Here is a 26,990-nt window from a genome sequence, read left to right as displayed (position 1 = left end):
TTCTAAGGGCAGTGGTTACTTCCAGTAGACCAAGACAGGAACTTATAGGTCAGCTCTGAGTAGGGCCACCACTGCGGGTAAATGGGGATCCAGGATGCCATCACACAGCTGGGTGTGTGTAGGGCAAATCGGGCTCTTTCATCAGCGCCATGATAAAGCCCTTTCTCTCCTGAGAGCCATATACCATTTAAAGGCCAGTGACAAACCCATCCATTGAAAGAGAGCAAAGCAGATATGTGGAGTGTGCCTGGGCCCCCCAGGTCACAGTGTATTCAGATATCATTAGGTTTTGCCTCCCATTGACCTGACGTGGTCACTGAATGTCTGCCTAGGGGGTCCTGCCGGTGTTGAGGTCTCCTCCGTAAGGTGAGGGGGTTGGGCTGGGGGGTGTGGGAGCCCATGGCATCTATGGAATAAACACTTCTGCTCTTGACGCTTTCAGACTATGCAGAATTTTTGTTTCTGGGACTGTTCCTCTTGGAGATGTCCCTGAAGATGTATGGCATGGGGCCTCGACTCTATTTTCACTCTTCATTCAACTGTTTTGATTTTGGGGTAAGTGCTCTGGAGCCCACCTGTCCTCCTGCTTCATGTTGATATGGCTCAGTTTGAGTTAAGCAGCTGGCTCCACTGCTCAGCATGAAGCACTGAAATCAGAATTTATAAAAGGGGACTAAGTAAGTGAGCTAAAGGGGGGTCAGGAATGAGGAAATCCTTCCCATACCAGGATTTGTCTGTTTGCTTGTTTAAAGTTCTTTTATTTTTTAATGTTTTTATTGAAGTATAACATGCATACCATTGTGTGCACTTAAGTGTACAGCAGAATGAATTTGACGGAGCTGCCCATAGCAAGTTTTTAACCACTTACTATCTTAGGGGGAAGCCTGAGAGAGAACAAAGGAACTGATTCCAGAAGGTGACTCAGTAAAAATGAGAAGCTTATATACTTTTTTTTTTTTAGTTCAGTTTAAAATTGGGAAAATTATCTAGATATACCCTCATGCAAAGATGCACACGTGCGCGTGCGCGCACACACACTCCTGTCTTAGCAAGTTCCCACATCGTCTATTTCATCCAGCGTTCACTTCCTAAATTGTGTTGATATGTAAATGTGTGCATATCTAACAGTGTTCAAGGTGCTCTGACATACATTTTTGCCCTCCACTGCTTTCAGGACTCCTAGCCACTCTCTTACATATCAGGAGTTACCTTTCCCATTTGCAGATGAGTAAATAGAGAACATCGTGTGCAAGTTCACATCGCCAGTTAGCAACAGAACAAGGTTGTAAAACTTTGGGTTCCTGAACCACTTCTCTTTCTGCCAAACCGATTCTGTTCCTGCCAAATCTTCAGTTAGGTGCTAAGGATTTTGAGCACTTGCCAATCTGCGTTTCACTTGGACCATATGCTTCTGGGTACATGGGCAATTTTCAGGCACAACAACTAGTGAAAGACCATTCCCTATATATGTACTTTTCAGCGCTGCAGCGAGGATTAATTTTTGTCACTCCTCCTAGTGCATTGTGTAGAACATAGTAGATATTCAGTGCACATATAATTAAAACAAAAACCAAATTGTTAATTTGACATTGCTACTTCCTACAGCAATCAGTATCTATATGCCACCAAGTAGTACTGTCCCATTGGGGTGTGTGGGACCTGAGTGACTGAAAAATATTTCACAGACGGGTGACTGAACCATTCTTGGTAGCACTAAATTCTAGGACAGTGGGAGAATGTGGATCTCCTCTGAGGTTTTTACATTGGAATGCAACCTGTATTAAATTTGTTCCCTTGCTTTGAGTACCGCTCTTTCATGTGTTTGTTCAAGGTGTTGTTATGTAAGAACAGTTGTGGCTCTCCGATTGTGCAGAAGCAGTGACCGGTCTCGTAGTTTGCACCAAGGACAGAGCAGCAGTGAACCAGTCTCCAGCATGAAGGAGTGACATCAGGAAGGGGAGTGGAGAGCAGTGGGGGGGGAGGCAGTAGTCTCATTTTCCCTTGGCAGCCTTCACAAATAGGTAGTCTTGCTGGAGCTGCGCTGGGTGGGGAGGGGAGAGTTTTAATTTCCCCATAGCCCAGTGACAGGTGTTGACTGCTGAATGCCAGAAGGCTCCTCTCTTCTCCTCCTCCTCCTCACTGTGGCTGGGTTTGGCTCTTTAGGTCACAGTGGGCAGTATCTTTGAAGTGGTCTGGGCAATCTTCAGACCTGGTACATCTTTTGGAATCAGTGTCTTGCGAGCTCTCCGGCTTCTAAGAATATTTAAAATAACCAAGTAAGTGATCAGAATCTGGACTCTTCCCAACCACCTGTGAGAGTGGAAGCTTCTCTCTGCCTTATTATATTTCCTTCCATCCCCTGTCCTCCTTTGCCACAGTCCCCTTTCCCTGCCACGTCCCCTACTCCATTCTTCAGCTCCTCCTTCTCCAAAAATCAAACCAGAAAAATACCTATGATGCCAGATCCCATGCCACATTCCCCAGGGGAGCCTCATTGTTGCTGACATCTCTCCTTCATACAAGTACACAAATACAGCCTATTTCATAGACTACCAGGCAGATGCCCGGCTGGATTTGGGGATAATTTTACATTCAGTGTTCACTGCTGTAATGTTTGGATTTTGTAGGTATTGGGCATCTCTGCGAAATTTGGTGGTGTCCTTGATGAGTTCTATGAAGTCTATCATCAGTTTGCTCTTCCTCCTCTTCCTCTTCATTGTTGTCTTTGCTCTCCTAGGAATGCAGCTGTTTGGAGGCAGGTAAGCACCAATGAACTTTCCATCCAAAGAGCCTCAAAACCCAGTCTTCAGCCTGTGAGCGCCAGGGTTTCTAATTTGGTCACTGTGCTATCATCCTGTTTGCTTTGGCCCACATCAACCACTGTGTGTGTGTGTAAAACTTATGTCTCTGCTTTTAATCTTTTCACACTGTATAGGGTTCTGGGTCTAGAGACCTCTCTTTGAAGCTGTCCCCAAAATGTACAGCATGGGGCCTTATAACTCAAGATCAGCCCAAACCCCATCTTGTTACCCACACCCTTCAAAGTGCACAGTCCATCAGTAGTAGTCACTAATAATACCATCTTCATAAGTTACATGGAAAGGGGAGAAATTAGGGAAGAGGAGGATATAGAGAATGGGTAAAAGAAGTGATGAAGAAGGGAGGGAAAACTTGGTATGTGGGATTTTCATTTTATTCTTCTCTCTGAACTTCCTTTTCAGGTTTAACTTTAATGATGGGACTCCTTCGGCAAACTTTGACACATTCCCTGCAGCCATCATGACTGTATTCCAGGTATGAGGCCAACTGGCAGTTAAAAATGTTATGTAGGATCTTTTGGATCCTACAAATCAGCAAAATGATATGTTAGGAGAATCCTACTTTTCTGCCCCAGGCTCGTCCCAGGCAACTGGGACTCTGGTTGAGTAATTATAATCAAGATAATTCCTAGAATTTCTGTAGCTGCATTCTTACCAATAATGGAAGAGCTCTATCATAATTACAATATTGGCCTTTTTCCTATACTTGTGAGTTTGCAAGAGATATTAAGACATTCAGTAACTTACGATATTTATGACTACCATCAAGTGGGCTTTATTCCACGAATGTAAGGATGGTTCAGTATCCACAAATCAATCAATGTGATCTACCAAATTACCAAAATAAAGGATAAAAATCATATTATTTCAATAGATGCAGAAAAAGCATTTAACAAAATTTAACACTCATTCCTGATAAAACTCTCAATGAAGTGGGTGTGGAAGGAACCTACCTCAAAATAATAAAGGCCATGTATGACCAACCCACAGCTAAATCATACTCAGTGGTGAAAAGCTGAAGGCTTTTTCTCTAAGACTAGGAACAAGACAAGGATGTCTACTTGCACCACTTTTATTCTGCATAGTGCTGGAAGTCCTAGCCACTGCAATCAGACAAGAAAAAGAAATAAATATCATCCAGATTGGTAAGGAAGAAGTAAAACTGTCATATCACATTTATGGTTTTCTGAAATTGAAAGCATCTTCTGACCCATATGTCCATTTAATGAATTTTTCCCCCCACCCCACCCCCCCCCCCCCCCCCAAAAAAAAGTTTTTTAATCATGGAGGGAAACTCAAAAATCAATAATGCTGAGAGCTAAAGAAAACACTATTTAGCTAGAATCTGAGGCTAAACCAGAACCCAGGTTTCTGAAACTGGAACCCATGAGGCTCTTTCTAATAGTGCTGCTGTCCCACAAATTGTATCTTAGCTCCCCTGGGATGGACTGGTCGTGACCAGACCACCTGATCTGTGTGATTCCCATAGGCCTGGCAAAGCTGGAAGTGGAGGGAGTCGGTAGTCAGACTCAGAAAAGAATCTTCCCTTGTGATGCTCTCTTTCCATTTTCAATGCCTAACATTATCTTCCTTATCAGAAGAAAGTTTAGAATTATTCATGGAAGTGACTTTATTTTTCTCCCTGGCAGAATAACCAAGCAAGGGGGTAGATGGAAAAGACCGAGGCCAGAATTTTCCTTTTTACATTGGCCCCATTTTCTCAACCAGCCCAAGTCTCTGACTTGCTTGTTGTTTGCTTTGCATAGATCCTCACAGGGGAGGACTGGAACGAGGTGATGTACAATGGGATCCGTTCCCAGGGTGGGGTCAGCTCAGGCATGTGGTCAGCTATCTATTTCATTGTGCTCACCTTGTTTGGAAACTGTATCCTTTTTAAGATACTCCTCTTCATGCTGCCTGCCTGCCTGGACCAGCATTTAAGGAGGGTGGTAGTGGTGATGGTGGTGGTGGTGGAGGTGGGTGAGTCTTTTTGGCCGGGGGGGTGGGAGTCAGGGTGGTAGTGGGGTGGATATTGCTTGGTATACTAAGAGAAACAAGGATTCTGATCTTAAGGAACTTGTGTATTAGTTGGGTAAAGAAGACAATTATAAACAAGGAGATAAAGTATTATCCAAACCTTCAGCATACAAAATAATAACATGTGAGGCTCTTATTTTGCATAGTTGGAAATACTATCAGCTGGGGAAAATAAGAGATGGCAAAGATAACTGCAGGCTGAAATAGTGGTCACATTGTAATATTAATAAATTAATTACATGTTAATATAGAATAGGACCTGCACATAATAAGATCTCAAAAATATCTGTATTATGATTAATGCTAATACTATTTAGCATAGCTAACATTTATTGTATTTGTGCTATTCGTGAGACCCTGTACTAAATGTTTTACAGGCACTATTTCATCTGATCCTTACCTTCTAAGACTTAGAAGAAATAACTTTCAAAGTCAAACAATTATTAAATTTTAAGGGGAGACTGGAAATCAAGTACATTTAATTCCCATACCCTTACCTGGTCATAAGATCTAGACTAGGAAGATTTAGGTTTTAATACCAGCAGTTCTGCTTACCAGTTGTGTAGCCTTGGAAAAGTCCCTTAATCTGTCTAAAGTTTTAGTTTTCACATCTGTAAGGAGGATAACAACATTGATCCCTTTGTTAGTTGTGAATAGTGAATGAGGTCATTTATTTGGATGTACCTTATGAACTGCAGACTTCTACACAATCACTAGATGTTTGGGGGGGATGGGACTTGCCTTGAAATGGCATTGATGGAGTTAGAAGGGAGAGCCATGTGATGTAGCTGCACTTTTGCTTTTCCCGTAGTCTCACAGAGACAAGATACTCCTTTAACTTTTTTGCCTTGAAAATTTCTAGGGGCCAGAGCAGACTATGAACCAAACATGAGACACCCATAAGAAGAAAGTTATGCAGTGCATCACAGAAATGGAATGTCACAATGGCACCTTGATTTTCCTGTTCCTCTGAGGGTAGTCAGACCTGGACTTTGATGCTAAAACCAGCTCTATATTCCACAACACCTGGATCTCAAAGAGAGTTGGAAAATTGGGACTTCAGAGATTAGAGCTTAGAATGGAAATGGGTTCCATAATGATCTTGTGTGCTCTGTGACATTTTTGTTAAATGAAATATGGAAGCCTTTTAGGATAAGAAGAACGAGAGAAGTTAGCATTCCATTATTGAGAGCCACTCAGTGATGGGTCTATGGGATCTCATTTCTTTTCACCTTTAAGAACAGAGTAGGATCTTGATCTGGGTGGGCTTCAATTCTAGCCTCCCAGAGAGGAGAGGTAAGCTCCTGCATTGAGCTCCCTACTGTCATGTTGTTCCATGATTCTCTATTCAATATTGCTATGAGTGGGGGCCATATATGTCAAAGGCCCCCTTACTCCAACTTGGCCCCTGAGTGATTGGATTCAGCTATCTCTGTGTCCTAGGCAAAGAGAAGCCATGTGGAAGGAAGAAGAGATATTCTTCTTCAGACAGGGCTGCATAACCTCTGCTTAATTGTTGCTGTGGGGTAGCTTCTGTTCCTGTTGGATCCCAGACAGCAAAGACCTCGAGAAACCTTCTCAGTCTTGCTAAAGCCTTTTGGTTTTCTTACTTGCCCGTCCTTAACTCATCACCCCAGACACACTGCTGAATGTGTTCTTGGCCATTGCTGTGGACAATCTGGCCAATGCCCAAGAGCTGACCAAGGTAAGCATTCTCTGCAGATCTGATGATTCTCTTGTGCCATTGGGCACTTCATCTAGAGCATGGGAATGATCTATCTGCTTTGCATACCTCACAGGATTATTGTTAGGATCAAGTAAAATAATGTATGTGAAGATCAGAGCAGGCTGAGAAGATGTGTCTTCTTAGTAGCTCTAGTCATTTCGCCTGAACTGGCTTTTCCCAGTGTCATCACAAAGAAGGAACACTTACACCAGGAATGTAGGTGAGGGGATGAGGTCCCTGCCTGATCACCTGGGGTGAGGCCACTTAGCTGGGCAGGGGAAAGGGTGTAAGTAGACGCACAGTCTTAGCATTTTACTTTAGGGCAGGTCTGCCTGGAAGGACCCTGCTCCATCACTTGCAGGCACTGCAGAACATCTGAAAGGTGTCAGCTCCAGCTTCTGACCTCCATAGCCATGGGCTCCACCGAGGGCTAGAGCCTGGGGTAGAATTCCATGGCTTTCCTGAGGAATGGTGGGGAAGCCTGTGGGACAGGGTAGAGACCAGAATTACTGGCCATGCCAGGGCTGTGGAGGCTTCTGTCTCCTAAGGTGCCTGGCACCTGGCCACCTGAGGTCACCCACCCTTCTCCTGCCTTGTTTAACCCCTTTTCCTGCCTTCCTCATTTCACCTGGTCTCCAGAACTTGTGGGGAGAGCCAAGGGAGCTCTTCTCCTTCATGGGGATCCCAGGCAAGGCCATCTCTGCTTTGTGTCTAGGATGAGCAAGAAGAAGAGGAGGCTTTCAACCAGAAACATGCATTGCAGAAGGCCAAGGAGGTCAGCCCGATGTCTGCACCCAACATGCCTTCTATCGAGTGAGTTGGCTGTCCCCACTTCACTGACCCCTGGGCTCCTGTGCTAACAGCCAATTCATCAACTCAAAATGATATATTATCGGAGGATGCCTACTCCATGCTGGGAAATGTCCTAAGAATACAGCAGTGAGCAAGACAGAGTCTCTGTTCTCCTGGAGCTTTTATTTCAGTGAGAGAGATGGATCATTAACACACATAAATAATTTTAGGTGATGATAACTGCTCTAAGGTAAATAGAACAGGGTAATAATGCAGAAGAATAAGAATTGGGTGGAGTACTTACAGGCAGCCTGGGAGGGATTCTTTGAAGAGGTGAAATTCAAGCAGAGATCTATATGTGGAGAAGGTGGTCATGTAAAATTACAAAGGAGGAGCATTCTCCAGCGAGGTGCAGTGTGGCTGGTGGGCAGGGAGCAAGAAGGAATAGAAGGAGACATGGCCAGGGAGATCCTGGAGGCCCAGGTGAAGTGTTTTAGCTTTTATTCTAATTGCAACCATGGAGGCTCTAAGGCAGAAGGATGGATACTACATGATCTACACTTTTTAAAAAATATATGTTATTTATTTGAGAGAAAGAGAGCATGAGCAGGGGGAGGGGCAGAGGGAGAGGGAGAAGCAGGCTTCCCGCTGAGCAGGGAGCCTGAAGCGGGGCCTGATACTAGGACCCCGAGCTCATGACCTGAGCTGAAGGCCAGCACTTAACTGGTGCCCCCCCATGATAAATATTTTAAAAGTTCGCTCTGCTCTATGAAAAATGGATTGTAGGGGCCAAGGGTGGAGGCAGGGAGCCAGGGTTGACTATAAGAGTAAAGTAGGTGACAGGTAATGGTCGTTGAGACCATGGTAGCAATGGAGGAAATGAGAAGTAATCCCATTCAGTCTGTGCTTTGGAGGGAGAACCAATAGGACGAGGTGATGGATTAAATGTGATGGAGGTGGGGATAAAAAAAAAAAAGAAATATTTCTCCCATGTTTTAAGGTTTGATGCCTAGGCAACTAGGTAGATGGTGGTGGTACTTACTGATAGTCTGGAGAACAGTGGAAATCCAAGGTTCATTTTGGCCACATTAAAATTTGAGATACTTAGAGGACATCCAAGTGAAGATGTTGAATAGGCCGTTGGTTACATGAGTCTGAAGCTTGGAAGAGAAGTCCAGGTTAGAAATAAAGATTTGGGGGGAGTCATTTGTATTTGGACAGCATTAAACTATCAGCACGCGTGAACTGGCACAGAGTTGGTGGGACAGAGTTGCTCAGGATGGAGGCCAGAGCACTCCTGTGCCTCGACGTCTGGCAGAGGAGAAACCCACAGAGCAGATAAATGGGAAGCAATTATGAGTAGGAAGAAAGAACAGGGAAGTGTCCTATCCTGGAGACCTAGAGAAGAAAACTCTTCAGGAAGGAGTGAGTGGACAGTGCAGCTAAATACTATTGAAAGATCACATAAGCTGAGGACAGAAAAGGGACCATTGGGTTTGGCAAAACAAACGTTAGTGACCTTCAGTTTCAGCGGCTCGGTGGGAACAGAATCCAGTTGGAGTGGTTTAGGGAGAGAATGGCAGGTGAGAGAGTAGAGTAGCAAGTGTAGACTTTAAGGATCTAGTCTGGACCTGTGGTTGCTGGTAGAACTAGCAAGGCGTGGGCCCCAGGTGTAGCTGGAAGAAAGTGTTGGAGGAGGAGCTGAGAATCCCTTTTGTGGCTTCTGAGCCTCACTGAGGTCTGCATGGGTGGCCCTGGGGATCGATGGGGAGGCTTTGAGACCCCCGGGAGGTGTGACTCTATCCGGACACCAGACCCTGTCATCCACCACTTGAAGCTGGTCAGCAGGAGCCTTTCTTTGCCAAGTGCTCATGGGAAGGGCTCTGAGTGTTCTCTGTCTTGCCCTTTAGAGTCATTCCAGAGCTCTGTGTGGGGCCCTTCTTCCCCTGGACGGTCATCAGCTTGCCCTCACCTTTCAAAACTGAAGGCCTGGCCTCTGAGCCCCTTCTCTGTGAGTGAGAAAAAAAAAACGGCCCTCAAACTTTGTTAAAGATTGATGGAGAAAGGTAGAGTAACTCCTTTCTCTCTGGAATACTCTCTGGGCCTTGAGTCGTTCCTTCCCCACCTTCCCTGCACTCATGCGTTTGGATTAAAAATACACACACGCAGGTATGCAAACACGCTGATGGGGAGGGCTGGCTGTCACTTAGGAGTGGGTGGTTCTATTTACTGAGATGAGGAAGCCTGGGGAAGAGTGGGTTTGGAGACGTGAGTTGGGAAGATGCTTGGCCCAGAGTAGAAACTCCCTATTTGTGGAATGGAAGAATGAATGAAATGCGGGTAGGCATAGGGCTGTAGGCAGTGAGCTGTAATGCGTGTCTGGGCACGGTGAGGTGGAAGAAGGTGCTACAACCATCCAAGATGAGCAGAGATCCAGCTCTGGTTGCTGGGTGGGTACTGCTGACGGGAGCGATGTTGGGGTGGGGTGTGTGTTTCTCCGGAGTACAGGCAAGACCACTGAATCCTGGGCTACCGGACAGGCGAAGAGGTGGCTGTCCCTAGAGAAACCTGAAAAGAGCGTTGTTACAAATCAGAAGGTCTGAGGGCTGGTTCTGTCACTCCCATGCTCAGTGTCCTTGGAGAAAGAACCACTTAGGATCCTAGAACCTCTGTTGCCCCATCTTTGAAATGGGAAGAATGCTGCTGCCCTTCCTGATCCACAGGGTTAATGTCAGGTGTATGTGAGGTCACATATGCACGAGTTGGAGAGATGTCGATGCCTCTCTCTGTGATTTTAGGAAAGATGGTGTACTGCTGATGGGCTGTGAATTTGGATATGTGTATGTGTGAGTGGAGAAGTGGAGTTTGAAGCGTGTATCTGATTTGTATGGGAATTAAAAGTTGGGTCTGTCTTTGCCTGGCGTGTGTGTGTGTGTGTGTGTGTGTGTGTGTGTGTGTGTGTGTGTGTGTGCGCGCGCGCACGTTCATGAGAAAGAGAATTCTTCCATGTACTTAAACTCTTACACATGTGCTTCTGGAGAGCTGATATTTGAATATTTGAGAATTTGCAAGTAGATGATAGCGTCTGCTTTCTCTAGTGGGTGTGCTTGCTGCCTGGCTAGAGTGTGTCCTTCTATTTCTATGTGTTACCCATGCTGCTTGGCAGCGGCACCCCATGTGGGCCTCATTGCATTGCAGCTGCCCCTGCTGAGGGGTGCACACAGTCGGGGAGCTCACAGGCATCTCCGCAGTGATGTCTGCCCCCACTCCGTGGATGCTTGTACACACTGTGCCTCTTCCAGATGCCAAGTGAGGCTCCCACCAGCTGCTGCTCCTCCCCCAGCCCACCCATGTATCAGGCTTCTCTGTGGATGTGGGACATGGCAGTTGAGCAGTGCTACGAGGCCTAGCATGTTCTCCATTGGTCAGGGAGGGAACAACGGTCACTAAGCATCCCCCAGGTCTAGGCAGGGCCCAGTGGGCCACACTGCATCTGTCAGCCCAGGACTAGGGGCAAGCTCGCTCCACAGGTGTCCCACCTGTGGTGTCCTTGACCTGAGCGTTGACCTTGCCCTGAGAGCTTCATTTTTAGGAGTCCCATTTGCCTTTGTGGGTGATGCCCACACCCTACCAGTCTGACCTTGTCTGGACCTTGTAAGCGAAAGGGCACAGCATGTGTGTGTCTGGAGAAAGATCCCCCCCCCACCCCCGCGCATGGCTGAGAAGGCTGGGGCTGTGCTTTACCTGGCTGAACAGACGGAGCCTGGAAGGCCTCTGGCCAGGGTCACTGGGTCGCAGAGCCGCAGGGGTGCTGCACATGTCCTGAAGTACATGGACAGCAGCCTATGGCAGGGTGGCCCTGCCCCTGGCCATGGGCTGCTCTGTGGCTCTGATGGTTTGCATGGCGGGGCAGTTTTCCCGCATGTGTTATGTGACTGGAGTGATGAGCTTGGGGGCGGGGCGGTCACACCCATGTGAATGTCCTAGACGTGATTGGGGGGAATACAACTCTCATCCGAGTTTGTAGGGTTTCCAGGATAGATCCCCGAAGGGCACTTAGGGGCAAGTGTGAGTGCCGGGGGGGGGGCATGATGACCGAGCCCCCGAAGCTGTGTCCTCTATGAAATGAGACCTCCTTTGCACCTGCATGTGTGCTTCCAGCACCGGATCCATGTGTCTGCACAGAATCCAAGGTCACTTCCTGGGCAAGGTGAAGGTGGGGAGCCTCCAGAGGGCAGCGGGCATGTGGAGAGCGTGTGGGCACCTAGAGGACTCTGCGCCTCTCCCTGGACACTGGCTGGTGGCTGTGGGGCTTGTGGTTCCGAGAGGCTGGGGTGAACTGAACCTGTTCGTTTTTCTTTCCCAGAAGAGACAGAAGGAGAAGACACCACATGTCGATGTGGGAGCCACGCAGCGGCCACCTGTATGTGTGTACCGGTCTGCGTGTTTGTGAGCGGTCATGTGTGTGCGTGGGGACACCGTGTCTTCGTCCTCACCGCGGACACAGTGGCGCCGGGTGTGCATGTCAGTGTGTGCCGTGGTGTGCGCGTGTGTCCCGTGGACGCTATCCTCTGCACCTCTCCACTTGTGCTCAGTTCAGTGTGTGTCTACGGTACGTGACCCCGTGTGTTGTGCACGCCTCTGTGCGGCCCGCGAGTGGGCACGCGTTGGTGTGGGCACGTCGTGTCGGCGCGTGGGCCTCGCCCGTGGGCTGGCACACGGGCCTCCGTGAGGGTGCGTGTGGGCACATGTGCGTGAAAGCAGGGACTGCCCTCTAGCCCACGGGAGCCCGCTCCTGGGCGCGTCACGTTGCGTGGGCCTGCCGCCACGTGAGGGCTCATCTCAGCCCCTGGGCTGAAGTGTTCGGCAGCGGTTTTGAGAAGCAGGGGCCGGCGCTCTCGGCACACACAGTGCCGTGGTCTGCGTCAGCTGTCGTGGAAGAGAGCCATGGCACTCTCGTTTTTGGAGGGCGATGCCAACACGGGTCTGCTAGTCACCGTCGCCAGGCTTCCTCTCGTCGGACCCGGCCGCTGTACTTCTCAGCCTATGCCCCCCACCATCTGAGGGGCAGGGGGAACTGGGGGAGTGGGGGGAGCAAAGCTCTCTGACCTGGAATTAAGGGCCAGTGCTGAGCGCAGGGTGGGTATAGGTGGATGTCCTGAGAGCGAAGGAGAACAGGGGAGTGCAGACCGGGTGAGCCTTGGTACCGCAGTCCTGCAGGCCCTGGGGGCTCCATCCCGGGCTCATGCCCACCCCCCTGCCCCCCCGCCCCCCTGACGACTGCAGAGCAGGGACGAGAGTGGGAAGCCCCACATGCTCGGAGGCGCTGGTCCCACCACCTACTCGTGTGTGGCCCACTCCGCTCCTTGCATCTTTCTGTGCTTCCTGTCTGCAGGTCCTGGGCTCTCCCGTTTGCTGCCCGCCCCCCATGTGTCCCGCCCCTTTCCCACGGCCGCTGAGGGCTGGTCTGCACCCCAGTGGCTCCCTCCCTGGCCTTCGGCTATCAGGCTCTGACCGTGGTCCTCGCCCTTTCCCCTTTGGCAGGAGGGAGCGGAGGCGCCGGCACCACATGTCGGTGTGGGAGCAGCGCACCAGCCAGCTGAGAAGGCACATGCAGATGTCCAGCCAGGAGGCCCTCAATAAAGAGGAGGCCCCACCAATGAACCCCCTCAACCCCCTCAACCCGCTGAGTCCCCTCAACCCACTCAATGCCCACCCCAGCCTCTACCGGAGACCCAGGCCCATCGAGGGCCTGGGCCTGGGCCTGGAGAAGTGTGAGGAGGAGCGCATCAGCCGTGGGGGGTCCCTCAAGGGGGATGGAGGGGACCTGTCGAGCGCCCTGGACAACCAGAGGAGCCCCTTGTCCCTGGGCAAACGGGAGCCACCGTGGCTGGCCAGGCCCTGTCATGGCAACTGTGATCCGACCCAGCTGGAGGCTGGGGGAGGGGAGACCATGGTGACCTTTGAGGACCGTGCCAGACACAGGCAGAGCCAGCGGCGCAGCCGGCACCGTCGCGTCAGGACAGAAGGCAGGGAGCTGTCTTCCACCTCCCGGAGCAGGTCTGCCAGCCAGGAGCGGAGTCTGGATGAGGCGGCGCCCCCCGAGGGGGAGAAGGACAGCGAGCCCAGGGGCAGCCACGCGGGCAAGGCACCCACAATCCAGGAAGAAGAGCGAGGCCAAGACTTAAGGAGGTAAGTTAGTCACAGGCGTGCCCCAGAGGCATCTAGCCCTGCGGGGGTGAAGGACTCTTCAATACAATCCTGTCTGACCCTCCGTTTTCCCTTTTACAAAATGGAGAAGATGCTAACACATCCTTCATAAGATGTGCGTGACTATGATAGGTGATGGACGCTGTCCCCTTGAAAACCCGGGTCTGTACTTCTAGGGCATCTCCTGTTGGGAGTGGGTCCCGGGCCGATTGACGGGAACAAGGCCTGGACACTGCCTGGGGGTCTTAGCTGCCCCCTGCCTGGGTGGGTTGGGGTGGGAGGCAGCGGTTGGCACGCTCTCCAGCAAGGCTCCTCGGGCTTCCCTCACCTTTCCCTCTTGCCTGGCTCACCCGCCACTTGAGAACAGCTTCTTCTGATGTGAGCAACAGCCATCTCCTCCTTTGTCCCTCCAGGACCAACAGTCTGATGGTGCCCAGAGGCTCTGGGCTGGCAGGAGCCTTCGACGAGGACAACATGCCCCTGGTCCTGCCCCAGCCGGAGCTGGAAGTGGGGAAGGACACGGCGCTGACCGAGCAGGAGGCGGAGGGCAGCAGTGAGCGGGCCCTGCTGGGCGACGTGCAGTTGGACATGGGCAGGGCCATCAGCCAGAGTGAGCCTGACCTCTCCTGCGCCACCAACACAGACAAGGCCACCACTGACAGCACCAGCGTCACTGTTGCCATCCCCGACGTGGGCCCCTTGGTGGACTCAACTGTGGTTCACAGTGAGAACGCAGTCCCTGCCCCCTTCACCCTTACTGCCCATCCCACCCAGGGCTGGGGACCATTGTGGCTCTGAAGTCACCCAGTAAAGCTACATGAAAAACCCCACCAGCAGGACGAAGTCATTCTTCAGCAAGTAAATGATAGCAGTAGTTTTATCTCGGTTTGCAGGAAAAATGTTCTCTGTCTTAAGTTTTGCCCATAAAATTTCCTTCAGCCTTGGCCCCTGTGACCACCGTAGAGACTTCAAGGAGAACACATGTGGTTTGGTACCCAGATATATATTCAGCTATTTGACTTACCGTGTGAATATTTGGTGGTGTTCTCCAGGACCTCCAAGGTGCCCTGTCACTTGGACAGGTTAGGGAACCTCTGATGGAGCAGGAGATGGCCCAGATCTGTTCAGTGTGGCTTGCACAAACCTCGGTTTCTCCCAAGGCTTCAGGTTGTCAGCCCTACAGTGAAAGCATTGAATTGGGTGATCTCTGAGGTCTTTCTCAGCACTAACATTTTATGAATCTGTTACTCTTATCTACTCTTTCCTCCGAGGAGATTTTACTCAGTTTTTATCCTAGATCCCTCAGGCAATGGATGTTAATCTCCGGACCTCAAAAGGAAGAGACAAAAATTACTGGGCCTACCCCTGCATCCCCACCCTTCACCCCACCCGGCCTCACTCCTATCCTTGTTTCAACCCCATCCCTCTCCCTCCCCTAACCCTAAACTCCACCCCTGTCTCTGCCCTAACCCCATCCCCGCCCTAAGCCCACCCCAACCCTGTACTTAACCCCACCCCATCCCTACTTCCCCCCCAACCCCATCCCCTCCCTAACCCTCACCACACCCCCATTCTTGCATTAATCCCACCTGCTGCCCATGGCCACTGAATTGCGACCATAGATTCCACCCTTGCTTTTTTTGCCTCTCTTTTTCCTTATTTTTCTCTTTGCATAGAACAGTCTTCTCCTCTCCCTGTTTTTCTTTCTTCCACTGCTCCATCTCCATTCCATCACCTTGTCAGCACTCAAAATGCCAATACTACTTTAGAAAATGAAATCCCCCATGTCTAGTGCTCCTGGGGTTGACTTGGGCATGTCTCAGGATTTCAGACAACCTCTTTTGGTGTCTGTTTCATTTTATGCTCTAATAAGTGCTTTGGACCCTCTCTGATGAGAAATGTTAAGAAGTTTGACCTTCCTCTGTTCCTGTTCTGGGGCTGGTCGATGGCCTTGGTCATAGGTAAGAGCATATTATCAGAGGGCTTTTGGATGGGTTACCTCTTGGAAGGACCCAGAAGGGGCCAGAAGCTCAAAGGTTTGCTGCTTGCACAAGGCTCCAGGGTAGAGTCATTAGCTGAGAGAGAACAGCGGGAGAGGCTGACTGCATCCCTTGCCCCGCTCAGAGAGCTTCCGCCTCTTTGCCACTTACCCCACCCTGTGACTTGCATGTGGAAACCGAGGGTGGCCCAAGAGCTCCACTCAGTCTCTGGCTCCTTCATCCTCCCCGTCCTGGAATGCAGTCATGGTCCCATAGAGGTATGAATATTGCATTGCCATTTCAACATTAATCATGACCGGAACAAGAAGAGCCAGCAAGTCAGCCGCAGACAAGAGTAACGGCTTTTTAAAATCTTCCATTGCAGTGGGAGATTATCGAAAGGCTACAGGATTTGGAATTGGGAACTAGCTGTATGAACCTAGGATAGGTACTTGAATTCCCTGAACCTTAGTTTTCCCGTCTGTATAATGGGCAGAGTACATGCCGCTCAGGGTGTAGTGATGTGAAAATTCAAGAAGTGAACATAGGCAAAGAATCTAGATTTTAGATATGTCGGCTTTGTAAACTTCACAGCAGAAACAAGCCTTCTGTGACCCTAGGAAATGTGATTATTATTTATATGGCAAAAAAAGTCATACCATGTAAAATTAGGGTGACAGCCAGGCGAGAACGAGAGCAAGGGCTTGACTCAGCATAATAGTGAACTCCCCCAGTGTTTGCAGCGTACCTGGCTAGACACATTCCTCTAACCCCTTCCCCTCCTCTTGATCCTACCCCCATGGGAAACAAAGGGCACCGTTCTCACAGGCGGCAAGGTTTCTGATGATTTCAACACATTCCTTTGGCAGTTAGCAACAAGACTGATGGAGAAGCCAGTCCGCTGAAGGAGGCAGAGATCAAAGAGGAGGAGGAGGAGGTGGAGAAGAAGCAGAAGAAGGAGAAGCGTGAGACGGGCAAAGCCATGGTGCCCCACAGCTCCATGTTCATCTTCAGCACCACCAACCCGTAAGGCACCTTCCCATCGCTCCCCGTTCAGGACCAGGGTTAGAGCCAGGGCAGGGTGATGAGGAGAAGGAGAGATGAGGGCCCCCTTAGTAGACTGTGGCCAGACATCTGAAACATGCGGGGTGCTCACTGGTGGAAGTGGGTCATGGGATTGAACAGCCTCTGAGCTCTGTGCTGAGTCTACAAGGTAATTTAAGACAGGGAAGCATGAGAGATGTCATGAGGAAAGGACCCTATAACTCTTATTCCTCTTATTTGGTCAGTAGGTTGTGTAGGGGTGGGGTGGGAGGAAGGAAATCTACTTGGGATGTGTCATCAAATACTCCAGTGGTGGACAGAACTGAGAATAGGGAACCTAGAATAGAAAGATCATCCACTGGAGTTTAAGAGTATTGGTCCCACTGTCCCATACGTGAGTTTTGAAATGGGCATGTTCCTCAAAGCAGAGGTAGGGGCATGAGATGAAGGTGGCAGAGAAGATTCTGGAAGGTTAGACTGAGCTGCCTTTTGCCCTGGAAATGAGCAAGATGTACACATAGACCTAATTCTGAGGCTAGCAAGACAAAAACGTTTTCAGTGACCACATGGGCAGTATTTCAGGCAAGGCTCTGGGAAGGAAGGAACTTGGGCTAAGGTATGTCAGGTCACCCAAGTCCAGAATACAGTCTGTAGAACATAATTACTCTAATCAGAATACGTGGGGCTCATGAAAACCCGTTGCTGTTCTCACTAGGAATCTTAGAATCAAGGTCTATTGTTATGTTTCTTGGTTCTTCTGGTTTCCTTGCTATGTCCCAGTTTCTGTATGGTGGGGGAGTAGACATTGAGATACGGTGGAGGGTACCATGTGGCCATGCAGAGTGCATGTCGTCTGATGCTGGCTGCTCCCTTGGCTCAGACGTGCCTACAGATAATGTATCTTGGCTTACACACTGCAGCCTCTAACCAATCTGATTACCTTCTCCCACTGGAGCTTTAAATCACGGGTGGTGCCTGCGAAATTAAATTGATCTCCCCACGGCTTCCTCTGGCCAGGGCCTGGCTGTCTGGAGGAGGCTGATGTGCACGAGGGTGGGGAGTAAGGAATGGGGAGGGGAGGGAAGCCGGCACAGCTCTGTTGGCTCCTCCGCCCCACAGGATCCGCAGGGCCTGCCACTACATCGTGAGCCTGCGCTACTTTGAGATGTGCATTCTCCTGGTGATCGCGGCCAGCAGCATCGCCCTGGCAGCCGAGGACCCCGTCCTGACCAACTCGGAGCGCAACAAAGTGGGTGCATGGGAGCCCTTTGCCCTGGGACCCGCCCCATCCCAGCCCCTCCCCATCCCAGTATTAAAGGTGAACTGAGGAAGGTTCCTGGGGTAATGAGGAAGGCTTAAGAAATGGCCCATTCCTCTTCCTCAGGGCAGAGTATGGACCATTTCCAGATCAGCCCCGTCTCCCCAGTCCCCACCGCGTGCCCTGAGGCTTCAGCAGTGGGCCTTACATCCAGAGCCAGCCAGTCTTTGCAGCTGCCCAAGGGCTTCTATAGTGTGTGTGTGTGGGGGGGGGGTCTGATGTCAGGTCATGAGGGATGTGCATGAATTTGGGGAGCTGAGATTCCACCCCAGGGAGCTGAGACATCTCCTGGAGGTCCCAAGGGTGTATGTCCGGAGGTATGACGGGGGGTGGGTGGGGAGGACTGCAACCGACAAGGATTCCAGGTCCTGAGGGAGAGATTGGTGGGGCAATTGGGACCCAAGAAGTTAAGTTCTGGCCCAGGGGAGGGAGGAGCCAAGGACTGACCCCTGGGTCCTGCGGCTCTAGCAGAATGCATGGCTCCTCTAGTCCCTGTGTCCAGCCGGCACTTAGAAGCCCATGCTGCTGTTCTGGGGGAGAAGTGAGCTGGGGTGCGGGTGCAGCACTGCATGTGTGGGTAGGCAGGGGCGTGTACGGCCTGGTGGCCACACGTCGTTCTCTTGCCCTTCACTGTACGTGTTTTACAGGTCCTGAGGTATTTTGACTATGTTTTCACTGGCGTGTTCACCTTTGAGATGGTCATAAAGGTAAAAGCCTCCAGAGAAAAGCTGGGCTCCAGGGTTTGGATGGGTCATGGGTCTGCTCTTCCCCAGTGCTGCCACCTACCAGCCAGTGACAGACCTCAGGCCTCTGACGACCCCTCTTCTGGCCTCAGAAGTCTGATGAAGTTTGTCGTGACCAAACTTCATGGCACAGCATGGCTGTGTGGATCTGTTTAGGCTGGGGCAGACCTGTGGGAGTGGCCCAGGAAGGAGCCAGTCCACTCTCAGGCAGGCAGGAGAGCAGACAGGCCTGGGCACTGTACTTGCCTCCCCAGTGTGCCCCCTGGTTTGAGCCAAGGAGGAATGAGTCCTCCTGGACTCTACATGTAGTGCCAGCCGCACTCACTGCTTACCAGTCTGGTCCCCACCACCCTAACAGCCCACATTTCTATCTTGTTCATAGTCTCTCCCATCTGGGGTTTTCCCCATCTGTGCGTATGTGGTGACGCCTGGTGTTCTGAGCCCCTAAAGGAAGGAGGAATGTGAGAACCAAGGAGTCTAGCTGAGCCCTGGTGGCTAGGATACGGGGCCTGAGCTTCACAGTTAGGTGGAGACAGCCTGTGGGACCTGTCCCTTGCTCCTCAGGTCCTTGTGCAGGGCTGATTGTGGAAACAGTGGTAGTAGGGGCATTGCCCTGGGGGAAGCCCTGAGCTTCGGGTGCATTGCCAGCTCCTGTGGGCTCATCCACGGCTGTTCACATCCTTCTCCTTCAGATGATAGACCAGGGCTTGATCCTGCAGGACGGGTCGTACTTCCGAGACCTGTGGAACATCCTGGACTTCGTGGTGGTGGTTGGCGCGTTGGTGGCCTTTGCTTTGGCGTAAGTGTAACTCTTTCTTGCTCAGTTTCCTTTGTCCCTTCTTCCTGAGACTCGGACTGATTTGAGGCCTTCTCCTAGGCCAGCATGAGAGGCAGTCCACTCAGAGTGGTGCCAAAGCAAGCCGCCCTGGAAATCTGGTTCCCACTTGCCCTCCCTGGAACTCCGGCGAGCCTTATAGCTTCAGCTCCCTGCCCCAAATTGCTGCACTGATGAAGGAAGAGCCGGGGGAGTCCCGAGGAAGAAGTCAGGGGCCCTGGAGTTCCTCTTGGAGAAGAGCAAGCATGGGCAGGTGCTCACCCATGTGGGCAGTTCCTCCATGGGCTCAGGGAGGGACCCAGGGACAGCTCATGTACCCTTTCCTTTCTTGGATATGTCAAACAAAGAGTCGGCTTGGAAGAAGAATGCATAGCTGGGGACTGCAGACTCTTGAGTATGAGATTCTCTGCTCATGAGCAGGGGGACCCCAGAGCTACTTCACAGACATAAGAACCATGTTAATATGTTTAGCTCCAGAACATAAGACTCTCATAACTTCCTTGATAACGCAGTGAGGAGAACATTCAGGTGACTAAACCATGCTCATTACATTTGGGGAATTTTTTTTTCCAAACATCGATTCAGCTGTAGCAGGTTTTCAGCTAACTACATGCTGACATTTCCTGTGGCATCCAGCCAAGGAAGGGGCTCTCTTGGCCCTCCAGGGTCTAGCTAGGAAACACACATGGTCAGGGCCTTTTCCCTAAGCTGGTGTGTAGAGTGCCCAGGAGATGAATGACAGCCTCTGGGCCCCATCAGCACCTTGTTGTACTGCCAGAGAGCTGCCGCCTTTTCCAGGTGGCCCAGCAGACTTCCCTCCAGCCTCTCCAAGTGCAAGACAGAGCCGAGTCTTTAAGCAAGTCTGGCTACACTGTGATGAGGCAGAAAGAAAGCATTTGGGAGTTGCAGTGATATCACTGCAAAAGGGAAGGGGCAGAGCACCTGCAGAAGTTGGGCCTCCCCAGGTCCAGGTGGTCAGAGGGGGCTAATCCATTTCCCCTCTTCTCCCCAAACACCATCAGCTTCCATTTCTCTCCATCCTGGAGGAGAAGGAGGTGGGGTGACAGTTGAGAAGGAACATTCCCCAAGTAGCTAAGAGTGGGGAGCTCTCTGTAGGAGAGATGAAAGGTCCCCAGCTGTCCTAAGAACTTAAGATCTTCCAGAACCTAGAAGTGGGCTATTTGCATTGCTGTCCCAGCCACGGGGGACCCTCCAAAGGAGAGCCGGTTGAATGTCGCTGGTAGCCCTGAGCTGGGCTGGCGGGACAATTTCAGTGTCCCCCATGTACACCATTGTATTAACTGCCCCTCCCCCCCGCCTACCATTAGAGTCACATGGAATCACCTGTGTCTCTTACAACCAGAAAGCCTCCTATTAGATGTGTCTGAGCTATTTCTAAGGAAATTGCCCAAAAGCGGGGTATTTTCCCCCATCATCTGGACCTTGTATAAATTCTCACCCCAAGGTAAAAATCAAGGCAACTCTGGCTCTACCAAGGGGACTCCCAGCTCCTCTTCCTCCTTCTTAGAAAAAAATCATTAAAATCTGTCTTTTTCCTAAAGAGGCCTACTTACTTTGTTAGGGATAAATAGCACCCTTGAGTTTTTAAAAGGTCAAGTTCCCTTCTCATCAATTCATTTGCATATATTATTCACCATATTGTTCTTCTTTCTTATTTTGATCTCAGTAAAGTAGTTTGTCTCTCTTTGAAGAAACAAAACACAAGGAGGGAGAAGTATATGGGAAAGAATCTTCCCCATCTTTTAGGAAGAACAGAGCTCCTTGGGGTGACAGGGCAGAGTGGGAGGAAGGTGTGGGCTGTGGACTCAGGCAGGCCCTGCTTTGAATCCCAGCCCCTCTACTTACCTGCATCATGTCCTAGAGCAACAGAACAAGATAGTAACCCTCCTAACCTCAGTTTCTCATCCCTGAAATGCAGTCAAAATAATGCGTGTGGCGTGCTTAGCACATAGGGCGTGGCACAATGTGAATGATCATAAATTTTTTTAATTTAAAGATTTTTTTATTTATTTTATTTGAGAGAGAGAGAGAGCACATGAGATGGGGGGAGGGTCAGAGGGAGAAGCAGACTCCCTGCCGAGCAGGGAGCCCGATGCGGGACTCGATCCCGGGACTCCAGGATCATGACCTGAGCCGAAGGCAGTCGCTTAACAACTGAGCCACCCAGGCGCCCATAAATTTTTTTAATTTAAATTCCATTTGCCAACAAATAGTAAATCATTGGTTCTGATATAATGTTCAATAATTCATTAGGTGTTAGTTCCCCTCCTTATCCTTCCATTCTCTCATCACACCCTGAAGTCTAGACACTAGAGCCAAGTATGTGTTGATATATACTGTGTGCAAATGGTTGAAGATGAACACAGGCTGGTTTCCACGACTTGGTTGTCTTAGACACACACACACACACACACACACACACACACGCGTGCGCACGCGCACACACACACGCGCAAAGACACACACCCTGGTAACCGGGCAGGTATGCAGGTGCCTTGGGGGAGGAGGTGTGTTTTAGAGGAAGCCTCTGCATGCCTGCCCCATGTCCACAGTCCTGTTGTCTCTCCTCAGATCCAGAGTGATGACAGTGGGCTGGAGGGTCGTCATCTATCTTGTTCTTTTTTTTTGTGCCCTTTGAAAATATGGCAGTGGTGGCTTTGGTGCTGGTGGCAGGGGAAGCGTTAACAGCCCCGGAACCGAAGCCTCTCTGTGGGTCCTCAGACCAGGTACAGTGCAGGGAACCCCAAGAATCCCCTGGTTCTGGGGTCCACACTTATGTGATGGATTGAGAGTTATGATCCATCACTTGCTTTTAGTGATGTCACTCCCTGAACTTTTTCTTAATTTCCCTGGAAATGTAAATGGTACTTGCTCATCCTTCTCCATCCACTCTCTTCTTTTACCATCCTTTCAAGCTGGCCATGCACATTTCCTCTCCCCTTCCTCCTGCTCGTGGGACAGGCTCACACCCCTCTCCTCTGGCCTTCGTCACATTGCTGAGGTCCAGGTAACGCTTTCTCTTGCTCATGCGCCACGCTTCCTAACTCTTTTCTCTCCCCTTCCTCATTAAAGGCACCAGAGAATTCAGCTCTCCCATCACTTTGGTAGGGTTGCCCGGGGTCCCACCTGCCAGCAGAGTGAGGGCCTGGTCCAGGGCACACCGCAGAAGGAAGCCCGTGTCGCACTGCCAGGCCATGCTAGGAGGCTCAAGCCAAGAGGAAGCCAAATGTGGGGTTTTCTGCAGGCTTTTCAAGGGCCTCCCTCCTTTGCAGTTACAGCCTTCATCATTATAACCCATATATTTGCCCCTGGGGAATGTCTACCACTCAGATGACCTTACCCCTGCCCTGTCTCGCTCTCCTCCTCCTGAGGAGAGGCTCCTGCGGAGGCTTCTGCTCAGGCTGTTACTCAGTCTGAGCAAAGCTGATGACGATTGCCGTGGTAACACCGTCACGTGATGCCTCAGAAGTCCGAGGCGACTTGGCATCCCTTTCACCGTGACCAGCCAGGATCTTCTCAGAACCCAACCCAAGTCCCAAGAGCACTACCCCTAACCAAGGGGAAGGAATGGCCAGTAGCTGAATTCTCAGAGAGAGCTGCGTGGTCCCCTGAGCCCTTCTGCAGAGGTCTGCACCTGCCGTCATGTATGTTTTGTATAAGCATATGTGTCATTTACGTAGTGGCTGAAGAGAACTCTCTCTTCTCCATAGCTGCGTACCTCAAGTGAAGGGATTCTTTATAATGTAAACCTGACAAATTCTGTTTGGGAACTTTTATTACTGGCTTTTGAGGAGGAGGGGAAGGGGATTTCTCTCTAAGCGGGAGGCATGCCGGGAGATGAGAAAACCAACGGAAAGATACCCCAATCGCACCTTTCCTGTGCCTCCCGGCACCCTTTTACATTATAAAGCATTTATAAGAACACTCAGGTCTCCTGTCTCAGCCAGACACCGTGTAGGGAGATGGGCAGAGTTTTGGCAGAGGCTGGGTATGTTTCTCCCTCATTCTGCTGCCCTCACAACACCCCACTTTCTGGGCCATATGGAGACACGGAGTGTTTGCCAACTATAAATGTCCCAACTGTGCCTTTTCCTCCTTGAGGTTTCAAGAAAAGTCTGGTGAGTGACTGGATCTATGAAACCTTTCTCTTTTATCTTTTTCTATCTGAAAAAGAGGATTCTTCGGTTTGATCATTATTTTACACTGACGGGCCAGCAACTGCTTTTCCCAGTTTCCTCACGCCCTGTTGCCATCATGTCTGCCTCCCAGCCTCCTGGGTGGGACAACAAAGGTGGCTCCAGCCTTGGCATTTCTGGGTATCTGCACATCAGGCACATTCCCTCACTTTGGGGCCTCCTGCTGGAGTCATCTGCCTTGTAGGGAAGTCATGTGACCCCTATGGCAGGTTGAGTTCATGAGCCTTATGGGATCATGCGCAGTGATGGTGATGCCATCTGGCCCTCAGGTTTCGCGTCTGAAATGTCTCGTGAAGGGATTTGGACAGGCAGCTGGGCAGGGACAGCATCTGAGGAGGAAAGGTAGGAGAGCACGGGGACATATGTGTGTGTGAGGTCCTGCACTCCAACCCAAGCCCCTCATCGTCTTCATTCCCATCGGTCTACAACATGTTACTTGACTAGCTCACATCAAGTCATCAGGTGAGCCATCCTGGATTGACTTCTAACTAGTAAACTCACAGCTTATAATGACTTGTTCACACAAACAATTTCAAAGAAAAATAACCAGCAGTTCTTCTCCTACCTCCTCCCCCAACGGGGGCCTGTGCCTCAGTCAGAGTCACGCAGGCTCTCTGGCAGCTAAGGCCAAAGCTTTCCCTTGCTGTTTGCCATCTTAGTGGAGCATGAGGTAAGGTCAGGACTCCCTGGCATGCGGGGGATCTGGATCACAGCCGCACTTGGCCTTTAATTATTCAGTGCTTAGCCAGAAAGGAAAAACATGAGTCAATCTGCCTCTTGATGCCAGAAGGAACCAGAATTCCCACATTAGCTTTTAATACCTTCTTTTTATCGAAGTGTGTTGCTTTTCTGACACTTGACACTCCACCCTGGTCTTTAAGATGGATAAGGTCTTTCGGAATGCATTTCGGAACCAGCCGCAGTGGCCGAGCTGGTTCTGAATTCATTCAGTGAAATGCACAGATAGAGACAATCTTAGATTTGGAAGACCCCTGAGGAGCCACAGAATATGGTGCCCCGGTTCTGGTTTTGTATTTGTAAAGGTGTGAATGTGTGCTCTGAGAAAGGAGTGGCTTCCAGAACTGAAATGCTAGGATGTACTTAGCAGAGCACAGAACAATAGAGCAGATATTTCACCCTATACCTGGCTCCTTCTTATTCTTCACTGCCTGCCTGTGTCTGAGGCAGTCCCCCTCAAATCTCACGCTTTGCTGTGGGACTTCTTTCTTGACCACCGCTATTCTTCTAGAACCGAAAGGGGCATCTCCCAAAGGAAGTTGTGACTACACATTAATCTTGGAGGGGGCAAAAAAAAGAGTGGACAAAGTCCTGCTTCATGCAAAGAAAACCCATTTACCACTGAACCAGACAGGTCATCCAGTTCCACTGTTCTGTGCAAGTGAATGAAGGATTAAAATTAGATTTAGCCATCAGGTAGCCAATTAACTGTGGATTTAGGATGCTGGCTGAACTGGAATTGGAAATTTCCAGCAGTGAGCAGATAGAAAGATGTTGTTTCTCGAGACTCCAGCTTTCAGAGTCACCTCAAGAGTGACTTTCCCTGACTTTGTGCCCAGGCAGGGACACTAAAGATGGTTAATGGCCAGGGACTTTTGGGGTGCCTACTGCTGTATTGTACCCGAGCTGCCTCGGAAATGGGTTTTGGGATGAATTAGGAGGGACAGAGTGGGAGCCACATGGAGGGGGTGCCTGAAAGAAAGAGATAAGTTCTCAGTCTACCTGCTCTTGGCATTAAGCTCCAGCATGCATGTTTTTTGATGAACGCTGGAAAATCCATCATCTGTGATCTGTGCCACGGGGAATGTGCATTTGGAGACCTTTATCATATGGAGGCAGTGGGTGTGAATGCCCTAGCATTGTTCTTTATTAACAAGCACAAATTTGGAGAAGGTTGATTATAAATGGGATCTCAGCCTCTGGCCACATAAACAAGCAAAGTGAAATGGTCCAGTCAGGGAACACGGCCCCGTTCACACGGTAGCCAACAATTTGGCTAACCAGCCTCAGATGCAAGACGCACCCTGCACACGAGGCAAGCCTTCACAGACGTAGGAAGAGCTCAGTCCTGCAGGATTAGTAGAAATCCATCACCATGCTCTCCAGATTTAAAAAGTAAGTTTTAGAGTAACTCAGACCAGATTTTGTGATGGGCCTAGGGAAGGATCAGCTCAGATCATGTGACCTGCAAGCCATCTGTCTAAGCCACGCTCACAGAGCCACAACCTAGCATTATGAATTAGTCTCCTGCTGGGGGAGCGTATCAGCTGAACTTTAGCCAGTGCCAAGGCCTTCTGGGAAAGACCAGCAGATGAGGGGTCTTGGGTATGTTTAGAATATGAAGACTAGGAAGCAAGACAGATCGGATCACTGTTCCCCAGCCTGAATAACAAAGCTGCTAGGAGACAGTGAGGTGCTTTGCTGTCTCCTGCTGCTGCTCAGTGCTCAGACCTTCCAGTTAGAGTACAGTGCTGTGTTTTCGAAGGCAACGATGACTGTGTATTGGAGGCTCACTGAGGTGCATTTGCAGGAAGGAAAGGATTATGCACTAACCGCTTATTATAGAATTAGTGCCCTGGTCACAGAGCAAAGGAAGTTGGCAGAGTTGCAAAGGATTTGGGGCTCATGGGAGAACCCACGCGATGCTGAGGTAGGGGCGAGGAAGAAAAATACATAAATAGATGAACTAGCCTTACCAACAGGTCCTAGACTTCCTCTGGAGACAAGCAGTGCCAATGCAGAGAACTTCTCATTTCCACTGGTCTTTAGAACTTTTAAAGTTCTTTCACACTATTTATTTCATGCATCACTCAACAGTCCTGTTTTATAGTTGAGAAGTGGGTTGCTTGAGACTTTAACTATTTTGACTCATTTGACTAGTAGTCTAGTAGTTCTTTCTTTTTTTTTTTTTAAGATTTTATTTATTTACTTATTTGACAGAGAGAGAATGAGAACAAGCAGGGGGAGCAGCAGAGGGAGAGGGAGAAGCAGACTCCCTGCGGATCAGGGAGCCCGATACGGGGCTCAATCCCAGGACCCTGGGATCATGACCTGAGCCAAAGGCAGATGCTTAACCGACTAAGCCACCCAGGTGCCCCGCAAAACCAGTTCTTAAGCAGCTGGTATTTTTTACTTCAAGTTTAGGGGCTTTCTCTATTACATTAAACTCCCTTCTACCTCTGTTGTTGTAGTTAGTTCCAAGCCATTAACCCCTGTAAACTCAACTTGGTGGCTTGGTATGGATCTCTCCTC

General features: G+C 50.0%; 1 protein-coding gene across 2 annotated transcripts in view; it reads left to right on the top strand.

Annotated features, from left to right (window-relative positions):
- Positions 1 to 26,990, top strand: part of CACNA1E (calcium voltage-gated channel subunit alpha1 E) — a 500,959-nt gene that overhangs the window by 415,896 nt on the left and 58,073 nt on the right. The window contains exons 14-27 of one of the 2 annotated variants that reach the window (XM_073900155.1): positions 443 to 555; positions 2,164 to 2,276; positions 2,628 to 2,759; positions 3,222 to 3,294; positions 4,586 to 4,703; positions 6,494 to 6,561; positions 7,298 to 7,395; positions 11,741 to 11,797; positions 12,919 to 13,566; positions 13,998 to 14,308; positions 16,433 to 16,589; positions 17,727 to 17,856; positions 18,573 to 18,632; positions 19,361 to 19,467. In XM_073900155.1, coding sequence (XP_073756256.1) covers positions 443 to 555; positions 2,164 to 2,276; positions 2,628 to 2,759; positions 3,222 to 3,294; positions 4,586 to 4,703; positions 6,494 to 6,561; positions 7,298 to 7,395; positions 11,741 to 11,797; positions 12,919 to 13,566; positions 13,998 to 14,308; positions 16,433 to 16,589; positions 17,727 to 17,856; positions 18,573 to 18,632; positions 19,361 to 19,467 — 2,185 coding nt within the window. The remainder of the gene's footprint in view (positions 1 to 442; positions 556 to 2,163; positions 2,277 to 2,627; positions 2,760 to 3,221; positions 3,295 to 4,585; positions 4,704 to 6,493; positions 6,562 to 7,297; positions 7,396 to 11,740; positions 11,798 to 12,918; positions 13,567 to 13,997; positions 14,309 to 16,432; positions 16,590 to 17,726; positions 17,857 to 18,572; positions 18,633 to 19,360; positions 19,468 to 26,990) is intronic. The other variant, XM_073900154.1, reaches the window with a different exon arrangement.

The sequence above is a fragment of the Callorhinus ursinus genome, unplaced genomic scaffold (genome assembly GCF_003265705.2).
Source record: "Callorhinus ursinus isolate GAN/ISIS: 27379988/994484 unplaced genomic scaffold, GSC_fseal_2.0 scaffold13, whole genome shotgun sequence".
Classification (NCBI taxonomy): Eukaryota; Metazoa; Chordata; class Mammalia; order Carnivora; family Otariidae; genus Callorhinus; species Callorhinus ursinus.
The sequence above is the reverse complement of the archived record's forward strand: the minus strand, read 5'-3'. Positions and strand labels throughout refer to the sequence as shown.